This window comes from Phacochoerus africanus, chromosome 3 (genome assembly GCF_016906955.1).
Source record: "Phacochoerus africanus isolate WHEZ1 chromosome 3, ROS_Pafr_v1, whole genome shotgun sequence".
Classification (NCBI taxonomy): Eukaryota; Metazoa; Chordata; class Mammalia; order Artiodactyla; family Suidae; genus Phacochoerus; species Phacochoerus africanus.
Window position 1 is genome coordinate 49,614,498 of NC_062546.1, and position 23,362 is coordinate 49,637,859.

Genomic DNA, 23,362 nt, shown 5'->3' on the forward strand with positions numbered 1-23,362 from the left:
TTTTAACAAGCCAGCTTCCTTTATGCACCCCTTCAAAACATATCATTCACATAATTTAACCAGGGTTCTTGGAGGGAATAAGTGGTGCTGTCATTAGGATTTCTTCTGAAACATGACTAAGATGGTCCGGGGAATAATTATTATAATTTGGATGGTGTCAGCTTATTCTGAAAAGGCACCCTGCCAGCATTTTTTAATTGAACCAATTGATCTTCCCTCTGAATCCCTTTGAACCCTCTTTCCCCAGGCGTTATCTATTTGAGGGCAGTAACAACCTTAGAATTGGTTTCCATTGCCCTGACTCACAAAGGGGTATAATTGCTCCATCTACACAGGTGCTCTGGGGTGGGAAAATAGGACTTGCAGCAGAAATTTCTCTGGCCTGAGCCATGTGGCTGATGGAAGATTTCTGCCCAGGAAAAAAGAAGCACAAGTTGTAGGCTGTATTCTGCCCCTTGTCCAGCTGAAGGACTTGAGACATTGGCTTTTCTGATTATAACTCAGGTCTGAAATCTGACAATTCTAGATCTAGATATGTGTTGTTCATTTTGATACTCAGCAGCCACATGGCTATTTAAATTAGTTAAAATGAAAAATTCAGTTCTTCAGTCTCAGAAGGCACATTTTCAAGGGTTCAGTGATCACATATGGCTGGTGGCTGCCAAAGGAAAGCATAGATAAAACATTTCCATCATTATATGAAATTCTTCCAGACAGCACTGGTCTGGACCATTGTATCAGATTTCTAGAACATGTAGAAGGAGGGTGATCTGGGGCCTTTCCAAAGAATCTGCCTCCATTTCCTGGCAAGTCTTCTATTTGCTATCCTTTGTCTAGTTAACGGCATTCCATGGACAAACATGGACATTCTAACTCTTTGATCAGAATTGAGGCTGCCTACCCTTTTGTGTGTTCTAAAGTTCTGAGAGTCGAATGGGTTGGATTCCATATGCAGGACTTCTCTGCAGAGTGTGTGCCATTGCCTGTCCCACAGAGAGGGGCAGCATGGCATAGTAGAGAGGTGGCTGCTTTGAATTCAGCCCTGGCTCCATCACTTCCTCTCTAAGTAAGTAACCGTGGGTAGGTTATGTCACTTCTCCAAGTTTCTATGTGTTGGTCTGTAAAGATAGCTTGCAAGGTTTTGAGAATTAATCACTTGATGTAAAGAACTTAGCAGAGAGTCTCAGCACATGGTTAGATACACAGCAAACAAGAGATATTGTTGTGTGACATTAGCCCTACGTTTATTTCTAGGACAGGTAGACATGATCCCCGCTGGCTGTACTATCTCTTTGATGGCATCCAGAGGGAGGTCATTTCTTCTCTGCAGCGTATCACTCCGTTGAACACTTAATTTTTTGGTGGCGCTAGAAGCAGAACCACAGTTCAGAAAGGAGATTAGAAGGGAGTAGAGAGGCAATTCCAGAGAGTGGGCAGCAGGAAAGGAGATGTGAGGCTCTGTGTAACATCAGGAGGGCAGAGACTTTAGGGCTGTGTCTCTGGTGTTTGGAACAGAAATGTGTAATAGGCACTTAGTTAATATCTGTTGAACAGAAGAATGGCTTGCTTGCTTTTTTTGGATAGCATCTAAGGCAGATCAGCCTTCTATACATGGTTTTCATAAAAGACTGGTTGTTTCAGACATCCTTGGGGCCAACCCAGCCCTCCCCACTGCATATCGAACAGGGCTGACCCTGCTGGGAGGTGATTTGCTCTGTCTGGTTGCTCTTCCTCTAGTGAACTCATTCTCATCCCTCAAGACCGTCTCCAGGGAACCCTCTTCAACTTTTCAGAGTTTTCTCTTCCCACTGGACTCCCATACAACATAACAATTGCAACAGTATGATTATTTGATCATTGCTCAACTTTATATCCACCACTGTCCCCCCCACCCCTACCAAATCTAGTAAGTGCTGGTCACACAACAGTTCCTTAAAAATGTTTGCTGAAAAACGAGCTATTTGTAAGTGAAAGGCTTCCCTGTCATGTAGTACTGAAAGCATAAGTCGTTTTTGCCTTATTTGCCAGTTTGCGTGAGCGTTTTCACTGCTTTCCTGCACTTGGTGGTATAATGGGAGGAGCTGTAAATTAGAATAATGGAAGCTGGGCTCTTCTGTCAGCTGTGACTGATTCTAGCTGGTCACCTCAGTAAAAGATTCTACTCTTATCCTGAACCCTTGGGCCATTGAGAAGCTGTTGGATGGTCTAGCCCAACATCATCCAGGAGAACATTGTGCAGTTAGTGGGAATGTTTCTGTACCTGCACTATACCCTGTGGCAGCCCCCACACTAAGGGACTGAATTTTACTTTCTTTGGCGCATGGGGGGCACACCTGCCAAGTGTGGAAGCTCCCAGGCCAGACATTGAACCTATGCCACCACAGAGACAACACTGGATCCTTAACCTGCTCTGCCACACCAGGAACTCATTTTATTTTAATTAGTTAAACTTAAATAGCCATCTTTTCCTCACTGTAAGTCATATATAAAGCCCTATGGACACTACCTCAGCCATTTCTGAAACCTTTTATTCAGTTGATGTCCTCAGGGTGTTTCCCTGGAAGAGGCAGCCCAGAGTAGGGGCCAACAGTACATGTTTTTTTTTTTTTTTTTTTGGGGGGGGGGGGGGGGTAGCTTTCTAGGGCCCTATGTATAGCATATGGAAGTTCCTAGGCTAGGGGTTGAATTGGAGCTGCAGCTGCCAGCTTATGCCACAGCCACAGCAACACAGGATCCAAGCCGTGTTTGCAACCTATGCTGCAGTTCACTGCCACGCCAGGTCCTTAACCCACTGAGAGCAAGGCCAGGGATCGGACCTGCATCCTCATGGATACTAGTCAGTTTCATTACCACTGCGCCACAATGGGAACTCCAGTGCAGGATTCTTGAGCCCACAGCTAGCTCCATCTCTCATTACCTGGGTGACAGTGGGTTACATGGAAAATTCTAGAAGGCAGAAATAAGGCTTAACAAATTTGAGACCACATGGGAAATGCTTTACATGGTGCTGACGAAGTCTTAAGTTGGGAGAACCAAGCCTTGGAATCAAAGAAGTTTTGGCAGAAGAGGTAGCATTTGGGTAGTATTTAGAAGAATGTGTCAGAACTGGCCAGAAGGGGACGCATGCCAAAGGCAGGGGACTGACAGTGTTAAAACAGCGAACACAGTGTTAAAAGAGGTCACTCAGAGTTCCTGCTATGGTGCAGCAGGATGGACACTGTTTCTGCAGCAGCAGGGACGACATGGGTTAGATCCCCAGCCCAGTGCAGTGTGTTAAAGATCACAGCTGCGGCTCAGATTTGATCCCTGGCCCAGGAACTCCATTATGCTGCAGGGCGGCCAAAAAAAGAAAAAAATGGGGAGGGGCCAGGGAAGAGTCACTCCATCACAGTGGAAAGGCCAGGTAGGCAGAGGAAGGCCAGAGGCAGCAAGCCCAGGTAGGAAGCTATCAAATACCCTAATGCTTGCCAGGCTCTGTTCAGATTATTTTACATGTGTTTAGTTTAATCCTCAAAGCGGCAGCACATGGGTCATTGTTACAGAGATGAGGATTCTGCCACCCAGAGATTCTAATGCCCATCACCTGGTTAGAAGTGAGCAGGGAGTCGGAGAGCTGGGCCCTAGAATCCTGTACTCTGGCCTCCAGGCTCTGCCACCTCTCATGGGACACCCAGAGGAGAGGAAGTTCCTGAAATGCTCAGGCGGGGGCGAGGAGGGAGGGTGTCTGATTTAGGTGCCAGAACCCAGAAGAGGAACAGGAGCAAAGTGTAGTTTTTGTATTTATTTGAGACTCGAGAAGGTCATCCTGGCCATTGACTGTGGGCATTAGAGACCCAGGACCAGAGCACAAGAGCAGGTGCACAGTGAGGCGACGTTACCCATGGCTTGGAGGCCCAAAGGCCAATCCCTGGGCCACCCCATAGTCAAGGGGAGCAGAGGCATCAGCTTCCAGCAAGACCCAGATGGAAAGGGAAGGAAGAAAGGTGGTGGGAATCTTTTTACTCTGGCTGTGTTTGTGGTAATTACGTGTTGGAATCTGTCCTCATTGCGAAATGAGACTGATCCCTCTTAATCAAAAGTGTTAAGAGTAATATAGATTTTGTCTTCAGTTTTGTCGCATTTGCCCCGGTGGCCTGACTAGAAGTGTGTGCTGCTGGAGAACCTACAGGTGAATGGCTCTCTCTGCCCTTTGTGTGCCCTGCAGGTTGGCAGTCGTCGGGTGATCCAGTACGGCGCAGCCCTCATGCTCGCGCTGGGCATGATCGGAAAGTTCAGTGCCCTCTTCGCATCCCTCCCAGACCCGGTGCTTGGTGCCCTCTTCTGTACTCTCTTTGGTAAAATTCCCTTTCCTTGATAGCCAGCTTCCTTCTCAGGTGCCTTTTCTTCCTTCCCATTTACTAAGGAATCCCTTTCATGAGATTGAATTTCTATCTTAAAATGCAAAAGATATACCTTAAAAACTCATGTCACTTTCTGAGTTGAATTGATGTTGGGTAGAGTAATTGGGAAAAGATCAGGTTAAATTTTAGTCGCTCTAGTCAGCATTTCAGATTGATTTAAGCTCATATACCTTTCTCTTTGGGCCTTTAAAAACTGACCATTTTTATGGTGGGACTCAATTTGATCTCTGTGCCATTGAGCTGTAGTAATAAGGGAGCTGATATTTGGGTGGGTTTCCCCATGTAATTGAAATACTGAATAGAGTTTTTAAGGGAGAACCAGTGTCCTTAGTTTTCTGCCGTAGTGTGATGTTTATGCCCCTGAATAAGCCCAAGTAGTGCTTAGGCCGGGGTTATTTGGATTAGAGACCTAGGTAGTCACATTCCGATCCCTGTCCTGCCTCTACACTGGTCTCCTGACTTGGGACAGAGAAAGGACGTTGGAGGGACAGCCTGAGTGCCCAGCATCCTTGCCATGGGTGAGCTAATGAACTTGGGGTCGAATGTTTTTCTCTCCAGGAATGATCACAGCTGTTGGACTCTCTAACCTGCAGTTCATTGATTTAAATTCCTCCCGGAACCTCTTCGTGCTTGGATTTTCCATCTTCTTTGGGCTTGTCCTTCCAAGTTACCTCAGACAGAACCCTCTCGTCACAGGTAGGGAAAACAGGCTTGAATCTTGTGGGGGAATTGGGATTGGTGGCTACTCATTCACTAAGAGCTCATCACCAATTAGAGAGGATTTTGGAACTTTGGGAATCGTTTTGGTAAATGTTCACCTATGTATTTCATCTAAATCCCAATTGGTCAGAGTTTTATCTGGAGGCCCTTTGCACCACTCTCCACGTGAGGTGGTGCGTGCACGTAACTGATGTGCACAACATGGTCCCTCTCTCCCTCCCTCCGTCCCTTCCTCTCTCTTCTCTTTGTTGTTTTTCTTCTCTTTTCTACCCCTCACCTTCCTTCCATCCTTCTTCTTCTTCTTTTTTTTTTTTTTTTTAACCAGAACCCTTTCCTTTGGGAGAATGCCTCTGTAAATTTGATTTTTCAGACTAATGCTATATTAAAATGTATAATTTTTAAAAATTCAACTTTGTATACTTTGCTGTACATGTTTTTCAACTGGGATTACAGATATTTTTAATTATTTTTAATACCCAAATGTCATGAAGGATGAACAAATGGGAAACATCTTAAGAAACAGCTTTTGCTGCTGACATTATGTGCAGAATTTGGGACCATTGTATGTATATATGTGAATGTTTATGTATTTTTTCAGGTGAAATTCACATAGCATAAAACCAATCATTTTAAAGTAAACAGTTCAGTGGCATTTTAGTACATTCACAACACTGTGTAACTACCACCTCTGTCTAGTTTCAAAAGCATTCCGTCACCCCCAAATAAAATTGCATGCCCATTAAGCAGTTAATCCCCATCATCCCCATTCTCTCAGCCCCTGGCAGGCAACCAGCAATCTGCTTTCTGTTGCTTTAGATTTACATGTACTGGATATTTCATATAATGGAATCACACAAATGTGACCTTTTGTGTCTGACTTCTTTGACTTGGCAAAGTGTTTTCAAGATTCATCCATATTAAAGCATATATAAGTATTTCACTCCTTTTTATAATATTCCATTGTATGTCTCTACTGTAACCTACTTATCCATTTTTCCATTGATGGACAGCTGGGTTGTTTCCACCTGTTGACTGATATAGGACATGGGTATACAAGTACAGTCAGTTCTCACTCACGGTAGTTATATTCTGTAAAGTCACAGTGAATATGAACTGAATCATTGCTCCTGGGGAGGCATAGCCAATGGCACTGGAACTCATGTCTGAATGGTGCTCATCTAACATATTTTCTCCATTAGGCACATCCATGGCATTTTGCCCTTAGCAACCCCAGACAGCACTTCAGCTCACTGCAAGGGGGGCATTTTAAATAGCGAGATAACTAATGAAAAAGCGCAAAAATGCAAAAATGTGGTATTACATAGACTGTTAAAAGGACATCTACAGTGTGAGAGCTGAAACATGAAGGTGGTGATTTGTTTTTTGTTTTGTTTTTTTTTAGGGCCACACCTGCAGCATATGGAAATTCCCAGGCTAGGGGTCAAATCGGAGCTACAGCTGCTGGCCTGCACCACAGCCACAGCAATGCAGGATCTGAGCTGCATCTTTGACTTACACCACAACCCATGGCAACACCAGATCCCTGACCCTCTGAGCAAGGCCAGGGGTCAAACCTGTATCCCCATGGATACCTGTCAGATTCGTTTCTGCTGTGTAGCAGCAGGAACTCCCGCATTACCTTGTTTGACCTCTCTTGGGAACATTCGTGTTGGGCAGCTTAAATTTTTCAGAGTTCTGTGCAGGCCTGTGAATGACTGACAGCACCACAGTATTCATTTTGAGTTTACAAATAAATTCTAGTATGTAGGTAAATTCACAAATAACAGAATCTGCCCAGTAACCAGGACTGACTGAGTACCTCTTTTCAGTTCTTTTGCGTATGTGCCTAGGAGTAGGATTGCTGGGTCATATGGTCATTCTCTGTTTAACTTTTTGAGGAACCACCTGTTTTCCACAGCAGGTGAACCATTTTACATTTTCCACAGGTATGTAGGACACAGTGATTTCTTTATACTATTATTTTTTTATGGCCACAGTCACGACAGAGGGAAGCTTCTGGGCCAGGGACTGAGTCCGAGCCGCAGCTGTGACCTGTGCCACTGTGCCACAGCTGCAGCAATGCAGGATCCTTTAATCCACTGGCATCAGACTGGGAATAAAACTCACCTCCACAGCAACCCAAGCCACTGCAGTCAGATTCTTAACCCACTGTGCCACAGCAGGAACTCCAGTGATTTCTCTTTCTTCACAATCTCATTAAATACATTTGTTATCTTCCTACTGGGGATCATTGTATTTTTAAATATAGAAAGGGTGTGAACTTCTAATAACTTTAGATTCTTGAACTTTACATCTTAATGTTATTCATTCATGTGATGACATCTTTATAAATCACGTTGCCCCTAGTTTAAACCAGCTAAGCATTAATTAGTAACTCAGAATTCTGAGGTCCTTCATTTGATTGCTGATCCCACAGATATTTTTGTCCTCTTGTTACTCACCTTGTAAACTTTTCAGCCTTAGAGCAGCCATCTTTCATATTGATTTTTATTCCTTTCTTTTTTTTTTCCTTTTTTGGTCTTTTCAAGGCCGCACCTGTGGCATATGGAAGTTCCCAGGCTAGGGGTCTAATCAGAGCTGCAGCTGCCAGCCTATACCACAGCCACAGCAACGCAGGATCTGAGCCACATCTGTGACCTACACTGCAGTGTGGCAATGCCCTTAACCCACTGAGCAAGGTCAGTGATCAAACCTGTATTCTTACGGATACTAGTTGGATTCTTAAGCCACTGAGCCACAATAGGAACGCCTGACTTTTTTTTTTTTTATTAATCTGCAAAAAACACTCCCCTTCCAGGCTTCATAGTTCATTATAGGATGAACTTCATTCTATTAGATTTATCTTCTGTGAACCATTGTTAAGTATTGTTCTTAGGAAGATAACTTTCAATTATTGTTGAAAAGTGTTCCAGTAGTTTAAAATGTTACCAGCAAACATTTATCTACACACACATAACAGAAATTTACACTTTCATACACTACATTGACTGGTGATTGGTGTCCACCCCACTGTTTCTGTCTAAGTCAGGGACAGGTCTGTCCAACTGGTAGTGACCTGTTGCTATGTCGTTTTTAGGGATAACAGGAGTCGATCAGGTGTTGAACGTTCTTCTCACAACTGCTATGTTTGTAGGAGGCTGTGTGGCTTTTATTTTGGATAACACCATCCCAGGTATGTGGTATATATCAAATACGCTTATGCTATGTTATGACTTTTTTGCCAAATAAACATGGGAAGCAGGAAGAATGAATCAATTCAGAGCTATCACTAGTTAAAACTGTCTTGTCTTGCCTTTTTTTTTAAGTTTTTTAAATTGTATTTTATTTATAGCGTTCTGTCAATTTCTACTGTACAGCAAAGTGACCCAGTTATACATATAAATACTTTCTTTTTCTCATATTATCCTCCATCATGTTCTATCACAAGTGATTGGATATAGTTCTCTGTGAAAACTGTTCTCTAAAGTGGTTAAGATGACACATTCAACCACCTTTCATGAATTACTTTTTTGCTAATACACTTAGTTGTTTTTTGTTTGTTTTTTTTTTTCTCCTTCCTGCTGAATTACTTTTAAAAGAAAGCAGGTGAATTCCTTGCATATGGTGAAATGACAGCAGGATGCCTTGAACACACTCCAGCTGCCTGCCTTCCCTCCTAGCCTTGCCTGGGGGCCCTACAGCTTGACTTTTGTTGACTTGTTCACACACTCCTGAGCCAGGTACTGACAGCAAGCCACACTCCTCCTTCTTGTGGAGCCTGTCCTTCAACAAGTTGTTCTGAAGACAGACCATTGCCAGGACTAGTGCCCAAGAAGTGTGTGGAGGCAGCTCTCTCTCCAACACCTATACCCCTTGTCTCACAGCGGGGTGCATTCTATGCCAAGTCCTGGGTGATGGCCTAAGATGTGATGTGGGCCCTGCCTGTGGCCTTCCCAGCTTCCTTGAGGTACTTTGTAATTGTTGAAAAGTGCTGCTGTGGGCTCACTGGTAGACTCTGTTAAGGAAAGGTGATGTTTATTCTTGAGCTTGAAGATTTTATTGAGATGTTCCCCTTAATCTCTCTCCAAAAAGCCTCAATCAGGAAGAGGTTACTGGGGAAATTAGGGCTGCTGGCAGAAGGAATCACATGCATGACTAGATGGAAGGTATTAGATTTGTGGGAGGTCAGTAACATCCACCTTCTCTCCTAAGTCAGCTCTAATTGAGACAGGCAGAGGAGTCAGGCAGATGGAAATTAAAGTCAGTTTTATTACTGCAATGCCCATGGGAGGGCATAGCTTATATGTAAGAAAATAACAAGAGGTTTCCTAAGCACCGCACTAGAGAACTAAACTTATCACCCAGGCTCAGGCAGAGAAGTATATTGTTAGGGTTCCTTTGTAGCTTTAGCATTTAAGCAAATGCCAGGTTTCCTCTCTGCACAGGGATTTGTGAAGACAAGTTCAGGAGTTGCTGAATGCTGTAGGACCAGACCTTTCTCCACAGCTCATCTATCAGGGTATAGCATCACTAGGGGTGTTATGCCAGAGCAAGTTCATCCTCATAGGAGCACAAGAGGGGAATATGTGATAAATGAGCCCTGCCCAACCTCCACTCGAGTGAAGCAAAGCAGTATAAAGAGTGGTGTGTCTGGATGGGGGTGAAAGGATTTGCAACAACCAAGTGGTGAAGGCCTTGTGAGCTGTAATAAGGACTCTGGGCCCCATTTTACAAGGTCAGATTTGCATTTTGGAGTGGAGTTGTGTTGAGAGGTTAGTGATTCTTAGATTTCTGGTTTGGCATCAACTACTCCTCAAGTGCTCTTTGCTGTCACTCCATTGGGTTCGATCTGCAAGAGAGCAGTGGTGGAGAATCTCAACACTTGAACTGTTTAACCAAACATTCCATTGGTTTGTTTTTGTTTTTCTGTGTATGTGTTCTGCAGGTACTCCAGAAGAAAGAGGAATCAGGAAATGGAAGAAGGGCGTAGGCAAAGGGAGCAAGTCTCTCGATGGCATGGAATCCTATGACTTGCCATTTGGCATGAATGTTATTAAAAAATATAAATGCTTCAGCTACTTACCCATCAGCCCAACCTTTGCCGGCTACACATGGAAAGGCCTCGGGAAGAGCGCCAGTGGCAGGAGTTCAGATGAAGACTCACAGGCTACAGTATAGCCGGAGCTTGCCCTGTGGCCCGGCCGCAATGAGGCATGAATCTAGTTCCTTGTTGAGTAACAAGCAGTAACATATATGTTTGTATATCTGCATTTACATTCTCCGCCCCAGAGCTAAGGCTGATTACAAATAGCTTTTTTTGTCGTGGGTTGTGATCATGTCTAATATGGTGTCTCATCTCTCTTCTTATTTAAGCCCTTGACCCTTTGCCGTGGAGAACATCCATTGCTGGCAGTGGCCACTAAATTTGAAATTCCTGTCCTTCTGGGGGAGTGGATGATTGAAATCCATGGTGATTCCTTGTTTTCACTCCCATTCTAACACCATGTGCTAGCTTTCTTAAAAGCCACCTCCAGGGTCCAGCACTTTCTGTCTCTGGAAGCACCAGGAACTGTACCTACAGAGACCTCTGGTCAAGGGGCACCACTATTCTTGCATTGTCACAACTCACTGGTTCCCTGATACTCCTGTAGGAAGTGGCAATTGGCCAATTGAAAACAGTGATGTGCTTGCCCTATGCCCAAATCTGTGTATAGGTAAAATCTGCACATATATTTTATTAGAATGGAAATTGGGGGCTTGGACAGGAAGGGAGAGGACCTTGAAATCAGTATCTGATTCTCAACTGCACTTTCTTGGTGCCACCCTGGCCCAAGCTGGGCCAACACGTCTCATACTGGCCTCTTTTTTACTAGTAGCTGAGACACTCTATCTGACATTTATCACTCCTGGCAGGTGTGATGGGTATAGAATGCCACACAAGGCACCAAGCATATGTTTATGGGAGTCTTGGCTCTGCTGTCATGTGGATGTCAGTTATTGTTGTGCGTGTCTATAATTATAAGACTTTATTCCTATTTAATGTTAATGACTCTAGCAGATTTTTGGAATCAGTGTTTTCCCATGTGACCCTCTTACCTTACATCCCTATTACCTGTCCCTCACTTTCTATCCCCAATTAAGGAAAGAACCAGCATTTGTCAAGCTGTGGACACCATCAGGGAAGCTTGTTGTCATGGCTCTTGAAGGCCAGTAACCATTATTGTGGTTGTGTTTTGTATTGCTTGATACCATGAAAGTGTAGATACTGTAATGCATAACCTATTTATCAAAACTGACTACTGGACCAGAGCCCAGAAACCATGGGTTAAGTTAAACGTGAATTTGTTTTGTGAAGAAGGGAAGCCAGGGCAGGTGACAAACTGAGCCGCCATATTGAATGGTCTGGCATCATGATAAATTAATCGCTGCAGTTCTCTTGCTGTTCCTATCTGACAGTTAAGGAGACTTTCTGTGGGTTGCCATATTGAATGTGTACTGGATCTTGATTTCGCAGAGGGGAGGATTAGATCCACTGGCCAAATGCTGCCTTTCTTAAGTTATTGAAGGTATTGAGAAAAGCAACTGGCAGGCCCCTTCTATTAAGTTCTAATTAATAATAGTTCTTTGTGACAAAAATGACTTACTGAATTTGGTTTGAAATTTTCCAACCAGAGGGAAAGCCTGAGTGACCTTGCTTCACGAGGTTGTGCTTCTTAAGTGTTTGTTTACCTGGTTGAGCTTTGGATGGCAGTGGGCATTCTTGTATCCAACAACATGGTTCTCGGCAGCCTTGTGTCCACACGGTAAATTTTCTGTCTCCAAAACTGGCTCTGCTTCAGCACAATGGGATGTTTCTGGCAACGTTATCATGTCACTGCAGCCTCCTGGACTCCTGGAAAGTTTGGGGCTTTAAGGCCTATTCTGGCAAGAACATTTCATAGCCACTGCATTGTTTCGCCAAGACCTATTGCAGATTAAGTAAAGAACTTAGATTCTAAATTTAAATTTGTATGGCATGTTTTCTTGAAGTGTATTTGGTACATAGTTATTCCAGAAGCACACTGGCTAATGATTTTCTTGTTAGCCTTCGAGGCTGACAGACTAGTTGTCACCTTGGTTGCTCTTAGTTTCTTCTATTTGTATTTCACTCAGCATTTCCAATTTCTCTCCTCTAAACAATGGGGAAAACTGTTAAACATCCCAGAGATTTGCAGGATTCTAGCTCTCTAGCAGAAGGACCAAACATCCAAATGAAAGCTTCTGAACCACTGGTAATTCAGGAGCAAGTTCCCTTCAGCTTAACGTGACCCAGACATCCCTCCTCCCAATGGATAACACTAAGGCTATGTGCTTCAAACGTCTAGAAACCCACTCCCTTCTGAAAATCCTCCTGGGTTGGGATTTATTGGGAGGTTTCAAATCTGCTTGTCTGGCAGGATGTTTTCTGTAAGCCTTCAGATATGCAAAGAAGCCCTGTGCCCCCACCTCCTTTGAGAAAGAGGGTTTTCACCATTCTCATTCCACAGGGGCCAACTTTAGATTCTCTGTCCATGGTGGGGGAAGGGACAAGAAGATATGCTACCAAAGGAGTCTGTAATTGAAAGAAAAATATATTCACCTGCTTCTTATGTTTAAGCACACACCTGAAGGGAAGGTTTGGGGAGACACAGTGACCCTGCGTAGCCTGTGCCTGTATTTCTTCCACTTGCATTGCTGGAGCCACATACCCACCATGCTTTGGCAAGTAGAATGTTTTAAAATGCTTTGAGTGTAATGCCTTGTGCAGGGCATTCAGTCTTCAATTTTCTACAGTGAACACCTGCCCACCACCTTCACATTGACATTGGTGATCCTGATGTGGAAGGTAGAAACTGTTTTTTGGGTGTTTTTTTTTGTTTTTTGTTTTTTGTTTTCACTTTTTAGGCCGCACCTGTGGCATATAGATGTTCCCAGGCTAGGGGTCGAATCAGAGCTACGGCTGCTAACTGCAGCCACAGCAACTCGGGATCTGAGCCACTTCTGTAACCTACACCACAGCTCAAAACAACAACCAGATCCCCAACCCAATGACGAGGGCGGGGATCAAACTCGCATCCTCATGGATACTAGTCGGATTTGTTTCTGCTCCGCCACAACAGGAACTCCAGTAGAAACTATTTATAAGGACAATAGGAGTTCCTGTTGTAGTTCAGTGGTAGTGAACCTGACTGGTATCCATGAAGATGCGGGTTTGATCCCTGGCCTTGCTCGGTAGGTTGAGGATTCGGCATTGCCATGAGCTGCCAGTGTAGGTCACAGACGCAGCTCGGATCTGGCTTCGCTGTGGTGTAGGCTGGCAGCTGCAGCCCCGATTCGACCCCTAGCCTGGGAACTTCCATATGCCACAGGTGTGGCCCTTTAAAAAAAAAAAAAAGAAAAAGGACAGTAGATGCTGCTGTATCACTGCTGGGGCAGGGGAGAACCCACCACTGTTCTGGAAAAAAATATTTAATGTAGTTCACAGAATAATGGGAAATGGCCCCAATCTTTATAGGCACTTTTCATTCTCATTCTCTCGGGAATTAAACAGATTCATTGATACAGAATCTTTCTTAAGAGGGTTTCACATTTTAGGTTGTAGTAAGTTTCTTATGATTGATCAAGGCAAGGGAAGTGGCTTAACCATGGGTCCTGATGGTTTCCCGTTTTCATGGTAACAAATTCATACACAGGATTTGCTTCATACTGTAGAATACTGACTTTCATGATGACAACCTGGTTTATGCATGAATATTACAGTATTTCCATATAGTAAAATAACATTTCTACCCAGGATAATAGTCACTGTTTTCCAGGGAGGGAATGATAATTTTCATGACAATGTCATGTGATGATAGAATTTCTCCATTGATGAATCTCTAGTATGTGTGTATACTTTATTTACCCACACATATGTTTTATGACCATGAGCTAAGTTGTTATTTCTTTAATTCATGTCCCTGCTGAAATATTGGTACTAGCAATTTAGACATGAAGTTCCATAATGTTGATGCCACAAGAGTGGCCAGGCCAGATAGGAGATGAATAAGGAGCTGCAGCAGAAGCCTCATTCCAGAACCTGTCTGGCTCTAGGAAAGGCAGCATTCTGCACACTCACCCTGCAGCCTGGCGTGCACTCAGCTGCAGGCAGCAGGCCAGGCGTGGCTAGTCCTGGCCCTGGAGTGCACACCCAGCTGTGCCCCCAGGCCCTGTGGCAGCCTGAGCCCACATAGGGTTTCCTTCTTTAGGGTGCCGCCCCTTGGTTTTAGGGAATCTCCTGGGGCCTCATGTGCTTAAGTTTCCAACACAGAATAGGACTGCCCCCAGCCTGCACGCCTCTACAGTTGCGAGTGGAGTGGTGCTAGAAGACTGCCCGTCTTTGCCAGCGTTCAGCTTCTGCCCATGGACCCGTGAAGCATTGAGGATCCCTTTTCAGCAGCCTCACACACATTCCTGTCCCTTGAGGTTGTTCTCAACTGTGCCTCATCGTCACTCCACACAAGTAACAGCCAACCTCCTTAGAATTGCTCTCTGTGTTTCCCAGCACTAGAACACGCTTCCCAGTAAGTGGGGCGTCTTACTGACAGTCAAGTTACCTTTTTTGTTCGTTCGTAACAACCTCTGTTTAACATGTTAATAGATTTCTGACTGTTCTTAAAACAGTGGGGGATACCTATATTTTCCTTAAGGTTTTGTGACCTACGGGCTATATACCTTTCTGGGATTTTGTTTGTTATTTTTATTTTGCATACCGAGGGTATTGGGGTGGGGTTGTTTTTTGAGATGTGTAATTCTTTTATGGAGTTTTTAAAAAGACTTTTCATATTGTTTTTCTAACATGGCTTCATTAAACGTTTAAGTATTTTAAAAATATGTAATATTTGGACCAGATGTTGTGAATAATAGTAGAGATAAAGCTATTTTATTCTGTATTTTTAAAACTGTTCCGTACAAATAAAAGCTCTTCTGGATGCATTTCTGCTGTTCACGTGCCTTCTTTGGGTGGTTTTTAAGACACCTGTCACTAATTAAAAGTCATCACTGGTGAGGGAAATCAGCTAATACAAATTTTAGTCCAGCAAGTTCACCTTTGTCAGGTCATATGTGTATATATATATATATATATATATATATATATTTATTTATTTATTATTATAGCTGGTTTGCAGTGTTTTGTCAGTTTTCTACTGTACAGCATGGTGACCCAGTTACACATACAAATATACAATCTTTTTTTCCTCACATTATCATGCTCCATCATAAGTGACTAGATATAGTTCCCAGTGCTATACAGCAGGATCTCATTGCCTATCCATTCCAAAGGCAACAGTCTGTATCCATTAACCCCAAGTTCCCAATCCATCCCACTCCCTCCCCCTCCCCCTTGGCAACCACAAGTCTATTCTCTAAGTCCATGATTTCCTTTTCTGTGGAAAGGTTCATTTGTGCCATATATTAGATTCCAGATATAAGTGTTATAATGGTATTTGTCTTTCTCTTACTGACTTCATTCAGTATGAGAATCTAGTTCCATCCATGTTGCTGCAAATGGCATTGTTTTATTTTTCATGGCTGAGTAGTATTCCATTGTGTATATATACACCACATCTTCCTAATCCAATCTTCTGTCGATGGGCATTTCGGTTGTTTCTATGTCTTGGCTATTGTGAATAGTGCTGCAGTGAACACGTGGGTGCATGTGTCTTTTTCAAGGAAAGTTTTGTCCAGATATATGCCCAAGAGTGGGATTGCTGGGTCATATGGTAGTTTTATGTATAGTTTTCTAAGGTATCTCCATACTGTTTTTCATAGTGTTTGTACCAACTTACATTCCCACCAACAGTGCAGGAGGGTTCCCTTTTCTCCACACCCCCTCCAGCACTTGTTATTTGTGGACTTTGCCATTCTGACTGGTATGAAGTGGTACCTCATAATAATTCACTGTTTAGTTTTAGTTTTGCATGTTTTTGGACATTATGTAAAAAGTGTATGTATTGTCCCATTTCACTAGCTATTGTGAAATTCTTTCATACTGGTACATAACTGTAATGTAGCCCATTCATCTTCACTGGATTTTAAAATCTACAAGTAACAAAGACAATGATCATTCCGAAAGCTCCAGAGAATGAGCAAAAGCAAAGCCCTTAAGAGCTGGTGTTTCATGAGTGCCAGATTTTCCAGCAGCAACCCAGTTTGCAGAGTTACGTTTTTAAGGATTGAAGAAAAAGAACTTAGAGTTTTATGTCTAGCCACTTGAAGGTCCCCATTTAAATATTTTGGATGAAGTGCTTAAATTTGAGGAGAAACCAACCTAGAGGGCTTGTAGGAGATAACTGAGGGCAAGCTAAGCAGTTAGGATCTGGGTAAATTCAGTGTCTTGAGCCATTCTGGCTGCTCTCAGAGAAAACCATAGACTGGGTGGTTTAGAAACAGTAAACATTTCTCACAGTTTTTAGAGGCTGGAAGTCATGGCGTGGCAGATTCCATATCTGGTGAGGATCTGCTTCCTCGTTCAGAGACAGCTGTCTTCTCCCTGTGTCTTCACTTGGTAGAGGAGGCAAAAGACCAAGCTCTTTGAGGTCTCTTTTATGAGGGCATTAATCCCATTCATGAGGCCTTCAACCTCATGACCTAATCACCTCTGATGGCCCTGTTTATTAGGTTTCAACATATGAATTTGAGGGGACACACATAGTCATTAAAATGTAGCAAAGGCCAAAGGAAAGAAAAAAATATACATAATGTGCTTGAATTATAATTCCAGGCCGTATCTACTTGGTGATGGGAGAAGAGCAGAGACTTACAGAGATGACAGAAACATGCCCAAATGTACCAATAACCATAAACAGACTTGCCGATTAAATAGATTATTAGACCAGATAACAGAGCAAAATCCTTATATTCACCGGGTTTATTGTGTTCAAAAGTGCGGCTGTGGGAGTTCCCGTCGTGGTGCAGTGGTTAACGAATCCGACTAGGAACCATGAGGTTGCGGATTTGATCCCTGGCCTTGCTCAGTGGGTTAAGGATCCGGTGTTGCCGTGAGCTGTGGTGTAGGTCACAGACACAGCTCGGATTCCGCATTGCTGTGGCTCTGGCGTAGGCCGGTGGCTACAGCTCCGATTCGACCCCCTAGCCTGGGAACCTCCATATGCCGCGGGAGCGGCCCAAGAAATAGCAAAAAGACAAAAAAAAAAAAATGTGGCTGTGATTGTTGAAGGCGGCAACAACATATTCAAAAGTTGATTGTGTCTTAGAAACTTTATGAAAGTTTCTAAGCGATTTGGCAATCGTTTTATGTGTTGAATTTAATACTAAACTGTCTGGTTTGTATTTTGCATGTCTTTAATTCTAGAAATTTATTAATATGGGGTTTATATTTTACAAAAGTCTTAACCAATAATGGATTGGGGGAAAAAAATGATCCTTTACCACAGATACGTTTAGAAGTACTATTTACAAGAGACTGGTTTACATAAGGATGTGCAAAATTGAAAGTAAAAAGATGGGGAAAAAAGTATGGGGCAGATACTAGTCACTATTATATTATTTTCAGACAAAAATTCTAAGACAAAAATTGTTAAGGGTAGGGAGGTTCACTTTACAAAGAGGAGTCGATTTTAAACACATGCACCTAATCAGATAGCCTCAAAATTCATGTAGTATAAATGGATAGAACTGTAGGATGAAATGGACAGGTCCACCTCCCACTGGGGAACGCCAGCACTTCCTTTCAATCAGTCAGGCAGACAAAAACAGCAAGGTTAAGTTGGTCAGAGGGCGTGTTCAGAGTGCTGCATCCAACAGTTAAAGAACACACATTCCTCACAAGTGCACGGGGATGTTTCTAAAAGCTGCTCTAGGCACTAAAGCAAGCCTCAGGTTTTTTTCAAAAATAGGTATCATATGGAACATGTTCCCAAATGATACACAATTAGTTAGAAGTTAATAATAAATTAAAAATCTGTGTATTTGGATGTATTAAATATTGCTAAATACCTTGTTGGTTGGAGAAGAAACCAGCAATGGAAATGTTCCTTAATGAAGTTTATTGTTTGTCCTCTGTGGATTCTGTTCTTCTGGAATTCTGACTTTATATTCACACTGCATCCACTAGGTATCCCTACCTTTCAAATAGTTTCACTCCTATGTTTTTCCATTTCCTCTAAGTTCTGGGAGAATTTCTTGTGCAGTGATCTAACTTACTGGAATACCCAACCTCTTGCTCATGTTTCTAGAGCAATTTTTAAACAATTTATTTTGGTAATTTTCCTTTTTTTTTTTTTTTTTTGGTCTTTTTAGGGCCACACCTGTGGCATATGGAAATTCTCAGGTCGAATCAGAGCTGTAGCTGCCAGCCTACACCACAGCCACAGAAACTCCAGATCCAAGCCACAACTTCAACCTACACCACTGCTCATGGCAATGCTAGATCCCCAATCCACTGAGCAAGGCCAGGAATCAAACCCGCATCTTCATGGATACGAGTCGGATTCATTACTGCTGAGCCACAATGGGAACTCTGGTAATTTTCAAACATACACGAAAGTAGAGAATGGCATAATAGCCCCCCATGTGCCCATCACTCGGCTTAACAAGTATCAACTGCTTGCCAATCTTATTTTATCTACACCCCTCAATTTTCCCTCCCCCATTGCTTTGCTCACATTCTAGACGTCATCTTTAAACATTTCAGTAGTTACTACTAAAAGATAGTTCTTTAAAAACAAAAAATTACCTTAATTAAGTGTTTATTTAATATGATAAAATATTTAGTGTTCAAATTTCTAGTTGTCTCATGCATGTTTGAGGTGGGATCCACATAATGTCCACACATCACCACTGGTATTGATTGATAAGTCTCTCTTGCTCTCTCACACTTTCTTTCTCTCTTTCTTCTTTGCAGTTTATTTGTTGAGCAATTTATTTGTCCTGCAGTTTCCTACAGGAGATGCTGTGTGCATCCCTTTGAACATATTCCTTTGCCTGGGTGAGGGACGCACTACTTTATAATTGACTGTGTGTCTGTCCTTCTGTCAGGGAGCAGGTGGTCTCTCCTTTTGTGATGTTTACAGCCATGAAAGCTCAATTCCCAGATCTGGTACTTCATTTGGGGTTGTTGCCTTTTTAAATTTGGCTTTGTAAGACAGAAATATAGATCAGTGGAACAGGATAGAAAGCCCAGAATTAAACCCACGCACCTACAGCCAACTAACCTATGACAAAGGAGGCAAGAATATACAATGGGGAAAAGACAGCCTCTTCCATAAGTGGCGCTGGGAGAACTGGACAGCCACATGGAAAAGAATGAAATCAGAACACTCCCTAACACCATACACAAACATCAACTCAAAATGGATTAAAGACCTAGATATAACACCAGACACTATCAAACTCCTAGAGGAAAACAGAGGCCAAACACTCTCTGACATAAAAGACAGCAACATCTTCTCGGATCCACCTCTTAGAGTATTGACAATAAAAACAAAAATAAAAAAATGGGACCTAATCAAACTTCAAAATTTCTGCACAGCAAAGGAAACCCTAAACAACACAAAAAGACAACCCATAGAATGGGAGAAAATCTTTGCAAATGAATCGACTGACAAGGGATTCAGCTCCAAAATTTATAAACACCTCCTGCCACTCCATACCAAAAAAACAAACAACCCCATCCAAAAATAGGCAGAAGATCTAAACAGACAATTCTCCAAAGAAGACATACAGACGGCCAAAAGACACATGAAAAGATGTTCAACATCACTCATTATCAGAGAAACGCAAATCAAAACCACTCTGAGGTACCGTCTTACACCAGCCAGAATGGCCATCATCAAAACGTCTACAAACAATAAGTGCTGGAGAGGGTGTGGAGAAAAAGGAACCCTGTTACACTGTTGGTGGGATTGTAAACTGGTGCAACCACTGTCGAGAACAGTATGGAGATTCCTCAGAAAACTACAAATAGAACTCCCATTTGATCCAGCAATTCCACTCCTGGGCATCTATCCAGAGAAAACCATGAGTCTCAAAGACACATGTACTCTGATGTTCACTACAGCACTATTTTCAATAGCCGACACATGGAAACAACCTAAATGTCCATCGACAGAGGAGTGGATCAAGAAGACGTGGTACACATACACAGTGGAATATTACTCAGCCATTAAAAGGAACAAAAGACTGGCATTTTTAGCAACATGGATGGACCTAGAAATTATCATACTAAGTGAAGTCAGTCAGACAATGAGACACCAATCATCAAATGCTTTCATGGACATGTGGAATCTGAAAAAAGGACAGAATGAACATCTTTGCAAACAGATACTGACTCACAGACTTTGGAAAATCTTATGGTTTACAAAGGAGACAGTTCAGGGGGTAGGGGGATGTGCTGGGGTTGTGGGATGGAAATCTTATAAAACTGGATTGTGATGATCATTGTACAACTATAAATGTAATAAATTCATTGAGTAATTAAAAATATTGTTAATTGGCTTTGTAATTGTATTTCAAATTAAAGCACAACATTCCACGATGTGGTCTTTTCATAGATGCAATAACCTCTCAAGTCTGCTGAAAATGTATCTTAGGGACTTTACTTAAAAGTTTTCTCCCATGTCATGTTTGTTTTGTTGAGAAGTGTTTCTTTCAATTCTTCAGAAGGCCCTTTTTTGCCATTTGTTTTTTTTTGTTTGTTTGTTTTGGGTTTTTGTTTTGTTTTGTTTTGCTTTTTCTGACTGCACCCGCGGCATAGGGAAGTTCCCAGGCTAGGGGTTCAATCAGAGATGCAGCTGCCAGCCTATACCACAGCCACAGTAATAATGGGATCCAAGCCGCATCTGCAACCTACACCACAGCTCACGGCAACGCCAGATCCTTAACCCACTGAGCGAGGCCAGGGATCAAACCTGCATCCTCGTGGATGCTGGTCAGATTAATTTCCACTGAGCCATGACAGGAACTTCATATTTTCTAACTTTTAAATACAAATTACTTTCAGGAGTTCCTGTCGTGTCTCAGTGGTTAACAAATCTGACTAGGAACCATGAGGTTGCGGGTTCGATCCCTGGCCTTGCTCAGTGGGTTAAGGATCCAGCATTGCCGTGAGCTGTGGTGTAGGTCACAGACACAGCTCGGATCCCGAGTTGCTGTGGCCCTGGTGTAGGCCGGTGGCTACAGCTCTGATTTGATCCCTAGCCTGGAAACCTCCATTTGCTGCGGGAGCGGCCCAAGAAATGGCAAAAAGACAAAAAAAAACAAAAAACAAAACAAGTTACTTTCATAAATGCTTTTTCAAAAAATATGAAAATTGCATTATAATCATTTTTATTGAAGTATAGTTGATGAACAGTATTATATGTTACAGGTATATAATACAGTGATTCACAATTTTTAAATGTTATACTCCATTTACAGTTATTATAACATAAAACATATTATAAAGTATAATATATTGGCAGAGTTCCCTGTGTTGTACAATATGTCCTTGTAGCTTATGTTATATCTAATAGTTTGTGCCTCTTAAGCCGCTGTTCCGACTCTGCACTTCCCTTCTTTTCTCTCCCCACAGGTAACCACTAGATTGTTCTCCATATCTGTGAATCTGCTTTTTGACTGTATTCACTAGTTTGTTGTGTTTTTTTAGATTCAGCATATAAATTATACAGTATTTGTCTTTCTCTGACTTAATTTTAGTTAGCAAAATACCCTCCAAGTCTATCTATCCATGTTGTTCCAAATGGCAAAACTTCATTCTTTTATGGCTGAGTAGTTAAAATTGTGTTATAATTGTATTCAGTAATATCACAGTTTAAGAAATGGGAAAGTCTCTGTACTCCTCTAATACTAATATAAAACATTGCACTTCCTCAAATTGTACTTGACATTAAAATAACCATGTGGCCAAATATGTCTCAGTAAAAACATGAAAATGCTAAAGCTAATACATATGTTTTTACCATCTTTTGTCCTATATAGGAAGGTTTTACCTAATAAATGACATGGTTTGTTGTATGAAATCTTCCAGAATATTCAGTCCATAGGAGGAAACATAACCACAGTGAGGAAAGACTCAGATGGTGAGATTAGGCATCTGCCATTGAGTTGTGCCCAGAAGTCTATAGTGACCACCCTGTCACTGCTCCCTTCTCCCCAACACACAGACACCAAGGCAGCCTTTGCCTGAATTGGGTCAATGCTATCTCTGGACATAGGCCTAGGTTAAGGGACAAGAAAATTTTTCTTCCATTGCTGCCCTAACCTTCCAACCCTACAAAGACACAGGGTCTCAAAAATCTCAATTCGTATCACCTAAAAGGCAACTGTCTTTGCAGATGCAAAGATAACAGAGGTCCTTTTATAAAGGTGTGTGTGTGTGTGTGTACACATGAACACATACACATCATTTATTTGTTATATTTTACCTCTTGGACAGCAAGTGATCCATTGTGGCCTTAAGTTTGAAGCAGAAAGAATGACCTTCAGAGAGGCTCTCCTAGGAATAAGCTTCTTGCCCACTAGAAGACTGTTAGAAAAATTAAAATATTTCACCTCAAGCAGCATCCGAGTCATTTTTATTGTGGTTCAGTGATGAGATCATGAGCTTTGCAGATAGACAGATCCACACTCTGATCTTGGAAAGCCCTCTTCCCACTGCAGCAGAGACCATCCTTCCATGATCATGGAATTTCAGAAGGGCACAAGACTACACTTCCTAGCCTTGCTTTTATAACTGAGTGTGACCAGGATCTGACCAGTGAGCTCTAAACAAAGCTGCAGGTGCCACCTCAGGTTTGCGTTCTTAAAGGGTAGATGTTTACCCTCATCCTCTTTCTCCTCCTTCCCATTACTGGAAAGCAGAAGTAGTGGCCAGCTGACTTGGTCCATTAAGACAAGGCCAACACCTAGGAGAGCAGGAAAATATGAAAGGAGGGGCCTATACCTATGATGACAGAGAGCAGCCCAAGCATTGTCATGAGAAATATACTTGTTTAAACCACTATTACTTGGGCCTCTATTGCAGCAGCCCAAAACTATGTCCTACGTATTAGAGATTTTATAGATCAAAAATAATCTAAAATTATTGGACACTGGAGTTCCCATTGTGACCAGTATCCATGAGGATGTGGGTTTGATCCCTGGCTTCCCTCAGTGGGTTAAGCATCCTGTGTTGCAATGAGCTATGAGGTAGGTTGCAGACACGGCTTAGATCCTGAGTTGCT

General features: G+C 42.4%; 1 protein-coding gene across 4 annotated transcripts in view; it reads left to right on the forward strand.

Moving 5' to 3' along the window:
- The window catches only part of SLC23A2 (solute carrier family 23 member 2), a 156,982-nt gene extending 141,869 nt beyond the window's left edge, over positions 1-15,113 (forward strand). For all 4 annotated transcript variants that reach the window (XM_047771721.1, XM_047771722.1, XM_047771724.1 and 1 more), the window contains 4 exons: positions 4,205-4,334; positions 4,959-5,096; positions 8,218-8,313; positions 10,066-15,113. In XM_047771721.1, the coding sequence (XP_047627677.1) occupies positions 4,205-4,334; positions 4,959-5,096; positions 8,218-8,313; positions 10,066-10,298 (597 nt within the window). In that variant the 3' untranslated portion in view covers positions 10,299-15,113. The remainder of the gene's footprint in view (positions 1-4,204; positions 4,335-4,958; positions 5,097-8,217; positions 8,314-10,065) is intronic.
- The last annotated feature ends 8,249 nt before the right edge of the window (positions 15,114-23,362 follow it).